The sequence below is a fragment of the Clinocottus analis genome, unplaced genomic scaffold (assembly GCF_023055335.1).
Source record: "Clinocottus analis isolate CAN_PGR_092001 unplaced genomic scaffold, fCliAna1.0.p SCAF_1, whole genome shotgun sequence".
NCBI lineage: Eukaryota > Metazoa > Chordata > Actinopteri > Perciformes > Cottidae > Clinocottus > Clinocottus analis.
In genome coordinates, this window is record NW_027175820.1 from 19346117 (window position 1) to 19354478 (window position 8362).

Consider the following 8362-nt stretch of genomic DNA (forward strand, 5'->3'; position numbering starts at 1 on the left):
TGTCCCCTCCCCCTTTGTCCATCAGCACCATGACACCAAAACGATGTTAAACATGTATTAATGTATCCTTACATTCACTTAAGGTCATTTCATTTAATTTATTCCAATGTTGGTGTTCTCACATATTACAGATGGGGTTTCTGATCCATGGCATCCAGACTAGTTTGATGTGTCTCTTGATTGTGTGCGCAGCTGCTTTAGCCATATGTAAAGCTCTATATGGGACCGACAGACTAATTGACCTGTTAGCTGCTATATGAGCCCATCATGGTCATTATCTTCGCTTTCCCCCAGGTACGTCGCCCTGGTGCTAATCCCATTGCGCATGCATCATTACCTTCAATAGCATAAGGCCGGTTTTTCTTTACAGCCTCGGCTTTAATTACATTTGGTTGTAAATATTTGATACATATCTACCCTACATTTCAACGTAAAGAGCATCGCATCCGGCGTCATGACTGATTAGTGTTAGGAGGAGGAGGAGGATGAGGAGGAGGATGGAGAGAGGCCCCCTGCTTGCAGCTTGTCATTAACAGACGGACTGTTACAGTATCAGCCTGGACTGACTCGTGATGGGTAGAAGCTGTAATTCTGTCACACGTCAAGTGAAGTGAACTGCTCCCTGTTTCCCTCCATGTATTCTGCTGGACATTTTTTAAATTTGAATTTTGTTTTCCTCGTTCATGCAGCTGACCTTCCATTGAACATGCATGATCAACTGCCAATCGGTTGTTGTTGTTTTTTTATTTTTTATACGTGTCTTCTTGGTCGTAAAGGAAAGAGTTAATCAGGAGAGTCCGATCTTTGAAATTATAGGCTTTATTAAAAATGCATATTTATTTTTGCCTGCAGCCTCACACAGCTCATTGATAAATTCTCAGATCAACACACAATAAAACGTTTAACTGAGAACAAATCTGAATAGGCCTAGATTGTTATTCCTGACCTTCCTCGTCCTCATCATTCCTGGATTCACTGGTTCTGTGCTTTACTGACGCCTCCGCCATTGGCCAAGGACACATAGGATGACCAGTGCCTGTGATTTGAGCCCTAATACGGCAACGACTTTTATTACGAGTTTAATCCCACACATAGCCAGGACCTCAAATGACATTTTTGCGAGGCCGTGCAGCTCTTTGCAGGTATAGTTTCAGTGGTGGCCTGGAAGTACATTTAGTCATGAAATATCAATATTTGTCATAATAATTCACTGGTTTCAGGAATCTAACGGGAGATAAAGTCGGAAAGCTTTTCCCTCTGTAGCTTTATTCATACGCAGACAAGTTTAAACGTCATCAGACTTTAATTAACTGTTGAACATACAAAGTTTCACAGACTTGTCAAACTGATGTATATATATTCTTTTGCATATTTCGCTGTAGAATAGTGAGTTAAAATCAATATCCCAACCGCACGTATAGTTTACACAGCTGACGTGTGTAGTTTGATCAGAAACTGTTTGATTTTAAAAGTTTGAAATAACTTTTTGAGGCCGTCACGTCACATCATAGACTAAAGTGATCATCTTATTACTGCTGTCTGAATAGGAGAGTCACCAAAGTCAGCCCATAACGAGATGGACTATTGGGCAAAACCGCCAAATCAAAGGGACTTTGATGGACCATGTGAATTTCTCTTCCGGGTTTGATCGTACAAATGACCTTTTAATTAACACAATGTTAAGTTAGTGCAGCGGCGCACTACACAGGGGACAAAGCAGCATTCATCCTATGTCCCTGCCTCGATGCTCGGACTGAACAGTAACAAAGTGGTCGGCGTCACTTCTGATTAGATGCTGACAATAGAGGGATGATGTCCCCTTTCTTCCGCAACTTGTGCATTTCACTCACGTCCTTAGCCCTCTGAATTATGACCTTCCGTCAGCGCTGCGGCTTCATATGCAAAGAGTCAAGACGCGCAACTTTGATCAAATACGCATCCGCAAATGTTTTAATTGGCCGATTGGACGCCGGGCTCTGTAAATAAAGCATGACACGGACAACGAAAGCTCTTGGAAAAAAAATTGTATTCTTAGAAAAAAAAAAATTGCCATGATAGGCAAACACAGAAGAAGCTCACATTGTAACACATTGACAAAAAAAAAATCCTCCACGCGCAACACAGGGGATCCGGTCCTTTTTATGGTCAACTTTATGTCCCACAAGCTTTTCTCTTTTACTTCAAGCAAAATTAAACGAAGCCACGGTAAAACGCAACAGGTAACAGAACACTCAGAGGGAATACGAATTCAACCAAGAAACACCTCAGATATTACACAAACAGACAACATAACAAAACCATAAATGCACAGAGAAATAAATAGGTTTGCTACACTACACGATTGCCATACACAAATCCGGCCGTTTGAACGTGGCCTTTCTCATACCTTTGCATCTAGAATTTTTTGCATAAAGTCTTTTACACCATAAAAACAAAGTTGTGCAAAATGATAGCCACTTCCACAGTTTGACAGCCTCTCACTGCAGCAGCGCCAGGTTGCTCCCATGTGTCATATTGAGGCCACTACTCAGCCAGTGTGTCCTTTAGTGCATAATACATGTCCCATTCTTCATTGTGGTACAGTTTCCAGCAATCTAGGAGGAGAAAAGAAACGGAATTAAAATAGGGAATAAACACTCTTTGTAAAAAAAAAAAAAAGTATTATAAGTTGATTGCATTAAGAATGTTAATATTTGATCTCATACACTTTGATTGTTATTATAAATCACTTCTGTCATTATGCATATTAGTAATGCAGCACTATAACCTGGCAGTCATACAATAAAATGTTAAATATAAAAAAAAGAGTGTCTGTGTGTCACACGTGAGTGTGCAATGCTGTTGTTCTGTACCCTGTGTGTGCATGCGTGTGTGTGCGTGCGTGTGTGTGTGTGTGTGTGTGTGTGTGTGTGTGTGTCGTGACTTTGCCGGTTTCTTCCAGTTCCGTGCAAACTCTCACCTGCTTCACCTCTTCATCACTGGTCTGAACGCAGTGACCTTGTCATCCTGCACGGTCCCGCAGGCTTCGCTGAGGTCAGATGATCGTGTCCCTGCTTTGCCACCAGAGAATCCTACACAACCAAATAAAAGCATGTCTAAGAAACTTGCCTCAGGTGCAAGTTGCCTGAAAGCGTCTCCTCACTTCTTAACCCTAGATGGACTTTTCTACATCCAACAACACATGGAATAGTTTTAAACACATTTGGCAAAGCTAGTTTTCCTTATGGTATATCCACATATATACACCTCTCTAATAATATCCCTTGTAATAAGATGACATACCTTCAATAGAGGAGTACTGACATGAGTCTGGGAGGGCAGCGTAGGAGGAACAGTGCAGTTGGAGGTCTTTGTGACTGTAGCTGCCAGTGCCATAGACTTTTGAGTGCAAGGATAAGCCCTCGGGGAACGGGCTCTCAGTATTGGTGACGCTGCTAGATTCATGGAGGCCTCTCATGCCCCCACACTGTCCAGTGAGCCTGGTGCTCTGGAGCTGGCAGTCCCCGGTTGAGTTGCCTGTCCTCAGCTCCGAGCCGTGCTGCTGAGGGCTCAGTATGACCCCCGAAGCTGCCGTACGAGCCAGAGACCAAATCCGAGGCTTATCTGACGCTTCAAAGTGAGAGAGGGACAGTGTGCCCGCCGGGCCGGTCAAAGACGAGGCCTTGGACACTGCAGGGTCCAGGAAGTCAGACGGGAGAGGAGGGAGGGCGGTGACGCTTTTGATGGCGCAGGGGAACGCGTGGAAACTGTTGGTTAAACTTAGGTGCAGCTCGGAGCTGCAGTCTCTCTTTTGAAGGTCTCCGGATACCGCCATGACCCTCTGGAGGTCCTGCTCATCCGCAGCCACCTTTTCACAGTCACTGTCCAACTTGTCGCAGTCGTCGTCGTCCATGTCCTCCAGATCACTTAGATGCAGATCCTTCTCCTCCTTGCAATCACTAGAATCTGCATGGAAGAAAAGGTGATTAGCACAGTTTGAAAAGTTCTTAAAATATACATGTTACCCTTTGTGGTCCATCCGAACGGTAACTGTATTTACTTATATTTAGTGTCAGTAAACCATTGATTACCTTTGGTGACACAGTCTTGGTCACTCTTAAAGTCGTCCTTCCTGTCGTCGTTGGCCTTGTTCTTTGGTGACCAGGTCATCTTGTTCTCCTTCTTTAGCCTCCTGCGGGCGTTGGCGAACCAGGTGGACACCTGGGTGAGGGTCATCTTGGTGATGATGGCCAGCATGATCTTCTCGCCCTTGGTCGGGTAGGGGTTCTTGCGGTGCTCATACAACCATGTTTTCAGGGTGCTGGTGGTCTCACGAGTTGCGTTCTTCCTTCTTGCTGTGCCATTAAAGTCCACTGTCCCGTATCTGGAGAAGGGACACACAGAAATGCACACAGACAGTGTGTATTAGCGCAGTATGTGGAGGATATCATCGACTAGTCACTCAGACGACTTATATCTCTCCCGCTGTTTGAAATACATGCAGATATCGGTATGGAGTTACACTCTGACCCTTGATCTGAATGCAGACCTGTGAAAGGTTGCTTTTAAAGATCAGTGTCCCAGGTCTGCTGACGCTCATATTACAGAAAGTTACAAAAAAAAAGACGATAGAATTTACCTGTCGTATTGGTACTGTCCCAGTGAATGGTCGTAAGGATAGTATGCAGCGGTTTGAGTGATGCCAGAGTGTAACGTGCCTGTGCTGTCCTTAATGTCATACTGTGGATTCTGTGAAAGACAATAAGGTTGTTGTAAGTATACATGCAACATTTATTGCTTCTCAACATTTTGAGTATTCTTTTTTTTCAATAATAATGAAATCATTTGCTATTTTCATGCTCTTAAATAAGAATAAAACACTCTAACCAAAAGTCAAAATAATGTATGCGTGCCATATATATATATTTTTTTTACAATTTCAGACACAATGTTCAACATTTCCATGGACATAAATGTAAGATGACTTTCTTTTTTTTTTTTAAATAAATGAGAAGAAAGAAAGAAAAGTAATATCTGCACTGCAAAATATCCATTTAACAAGTATTTAGTCCTTTATCCAATCTGAAATCGTACTTTCTCAAAGTGAATTATTATAAGTAATAATTTACATAACTTTTTTTTTCTTCAAACGCTGTTTCAACAACACAGAAGAGCCAGTGTCTTGGAAACAAGGTAGAATAAGGAGGATTACTTTATAATAATACAATTTGATTAAAATGAGACAACTTCCTCTCCAGGTTCCCTTCACCTCAGTCACGGGATTTTTGACTTGCTTCTAATGGGAAGAAGATGCAACTGGCTAAACGGCTTGTCGAGACGGATACCTTTGCAGTGTGAGATAAATTGATGAATAAAACCCAGTTGATCGATTAGCCTGAACCCCCCCCCCCCCCCTCCCCTTTTACGCATCAGTTGAGGCGGAAAGTGAGCCCACCAGAGTGGAGTAGATAGCGGATGGGTCGGTGCTGTAGGGGAAGTAGTTGGCGTAGTTCTGGCTGGCGGCAGCCGCTGCGGCGTAGGGAGAGCTGTACATCCCCAGCGCTGCGTTCAGCTCCGTCCGGCTGCTCGCCAGGAGCCGATTCTCGTAGGACGGGCAGCAGAAGGAGGCAGCGGCGGTCTGGGAGCCGGCTGTCCCATCAGAGACCGACCTGGAAATCGAATCGCAGCAAGTCGTACTGGGGTTTGCCGACACGAAAAACTGCATGAAGAGAATCGTGGATAGACATGGTCATTTTGGCTGTTTCAGCTCTCATCTGCATGGATGCCTGAGACAACTCTGAAGTGGCTGTGGGTGATGCGCTGCAAACATATGTCTGAGTTAAGTTGCTCAGTCAGTTTAGTGTTGAGCCTTTCAATGCAAACGTGTGAAAACGTGAGCGCAATTGTCCCGAATCAGGTGTCATTATCTTAACGTGTTACCTGCCTGAATATAAGGTAAGTTACTTTTCAGAGGACTCCTGGAATGAGAGACAGCTTACATTGTGAAAACGTGTAATAAGCGGTAGCATATCGTTTCCCCCTTTTAAATATAATAATCAAAACAATTAAAATAAAAACATTTCAGTCGATATTAAGATGAAAAGAGGTGTGCGCAATCTGTGCGTAAAGGTGACCTGCTCCAGTCTATCATCATTTTCAAAATTAGATAAGACAAACTAAGGTAATATAACTGTGCAAGCAATTATTCTGCAATTGAAATATTTTAATTTTATACAAAATGTATTGATCGTTAAAAATATTATCGAGATAAAAGTTGGGTGACAACTTTTCCATGAGAGTAACTTTTGTCCCCTGATCGACTTGAACTTCTTCAAACGTGTCATTACGCGCAATACGAGTGTCTTTAAATGTAAATAAACCACTTTAATTAAGTTTTTGTTAAATGTCACTAGATTGCAAGGTGTCTAACATCCCACACGTCTCCTTAAAAAAAAGAAAGTTTGCGAATGTGTACAGCATGCGTTACAGCCCAATTACACCTCGCAGTGAGCAATATGTGACATTCATCTCTATTGTCATCAGAAAAACACGTGAGTTCATTCATAATTCAGTGTAATTGGACACGGCTGCGTGTATATCGATATTTGGTTCAACAACAAAAGCACCACACGAAAAAAAGCAGTCTTTGTCTAAGAAGTCACTCAGACATTAATGTTACTAAAAGAGAAAAATGCTTCTGACTATCGTGAAATACAAGACAATTTGCACATAAAAAACATTTGCTGGTGTGTGTCTGTGTGGTGTGTGTGCACAACACTTAGAAGAAATAAAAAGCAAAGAGGCTTACCTGTGAAGTTGCATTGTAAGGGTATCCAAATTGCGAGAAAGACATAGCTGCTTCTTTTGTTACCATCAGCAATATTCTTCACCCTTGATCGATTGCAACCAATTCTACTTCAAATCCACCGTCTTACACACATTTCCACGCACGGCCTTTCGCTCAATAATAGATGACTTCACTCATAGGAGGGAGACTTTAGGATGGCACCAGCTGCAGATTGTTTTATATGAATGAATAATCCCCCCCGAAGGACCCGATAAGAAATGAAATTAAGCGTCATTAGGTGCAAAAAAAAAATTGTTGTTGTGTTAGCTGAAGGAGGCTTAAAGGATAACGTAAGACTTGCAAGATATGGACTCTGCTTGTGCTATTATTTGTGGCTCTATAGTTCTTTAGCATTCATCCATGCAAGGGTATCAGCGTGACGTCACTGTAATCCCAGAACGGCAGGGTACCAAGGATAGAATAATGTCTTTGCCAATCACGTCCAACGCAGGGGTTTCTTAAGGTGCTCAGTCTTGTCCCGCTTTTGTAATATAATTCTTGCTGAGATAACGTCTTGGAAAATTGTTTTATTGTTCATTATTATTGAATTGCAGCTTGGCAACATATGGAAACCCTTTGTGAAGTTTAATGAATTTGAAGGAAAGAAAAAAAGAGTCTTGTGAAATATCACAGACACGTCACACATTCAGAATAAACGATTACTTTTTTTTCCCCCCTTTTCACCCAGACAAATAGGAAACAATCATAAAAACTACAAAGTCTGCTGGGTATTTTTTGTTTTAAACCAGTGTCGTTTAAAACAGTTACTTTTATTTACAATCCATCACAATTAAAGCTGGTGGAATAAGCACCTTTTTTTTCTCCCTTTATTTAATCTCGACCTCTGTTCGCCTCTGGCTCTCTGGCCAGAGGTCCATCCCGGAGTTAATGACGATGATGTTTCTATCTTTCTCTATTAGAGAGAGGGGCAGTCCCAGCAGGAACGGTTAGAGGGGTTTTGGGCAGGTCAATAGACCAGTGATTGATGCGCGCCTGGAGACCTACGTGACCATTACGCGTAATGCGTAATTGTATCAATTAACAAATGGATACATGCCCTTGTTTAACCAACGAGTAACATAGTGAAAATATGCCTTAGAGGTGAAATCCGAAGAGCTGTGCAGTGAAAAAAAAAGACAGTGGAAGCCCTGCTCTCTAGTCTAATTAAATATCCGTGGATGGGGGCGACGAGAATTGCATTTTAATTGAATGATGCTCACTTGAAAGATGGGTAAGGAATGATGCTGCCTCACAGTGAATGAAACGAGAAATAATTTTAAGCCTTATTAGATCAGCAGCTCAACCATCACCAGTTCTCTCCGCTCTCTCCCATAAACACAAACAAGCTGTGTCTCCTCCTCGTGTGATGTTGAGCTGGGAGAAGGGAGGGAGCGAGGGAGGGGGTTCTATTATTCCCCCTATACACACTATATTTGTATTGACAGTGACAGCGATGATCAGTCCTACTGAGTCATATGATCTGCCTGTTTCTGATTATCTAGGGCTGTGTAAGGTTTCCGTTGTCACGACTGATAC

The 8362-nt window shown here is 42.4% G+C and overlaps 1 protein-coding gene across 2 annotated transcripts; it reads right to left on the minus strand.

The window, feature by feature from the left end:
• Positions 1 to 2007: 2007 nt before the first annotated feature.
• irx6a (iroquois homeobox 6a) lies at positions 2008 to 7126 on the minus strand. Of its 2 annotated transcripts, none has more exons than XM_068574906.1 (7): positions 6788 to 7126; positions 5435 to 5648; positions 4619 to 4728; positions 4071 to 4363; positions 3283 to 3945; positions 2960 to 3071; positions 2008 to 2594 (listed from the first exon to the last, which is right to left on the minus strand). In XM_068574906.1, exons 1-6 carry the CDS (start codon positions 6799 to 6801, stop codon positions 2965 to 2967), a joined length of 1401 nt encoding a protein of 466 aa, XP_068431007.1. In that variant the 5' UTR covers positions 6802 to 7126; the 3' UTR covers positions 2008 to 2594; positions 2960 to 2964. The 2 variants fall into 2 exon arrangements, with proteins under 2 accessions (XP_068431007.1, XP_068430997.1); XM_068574896.1 differs by having other exon boundaries at positions 5435 to 5698.
• Positions 7127 to 8362: the final 1236 nt, after the last annotated feature.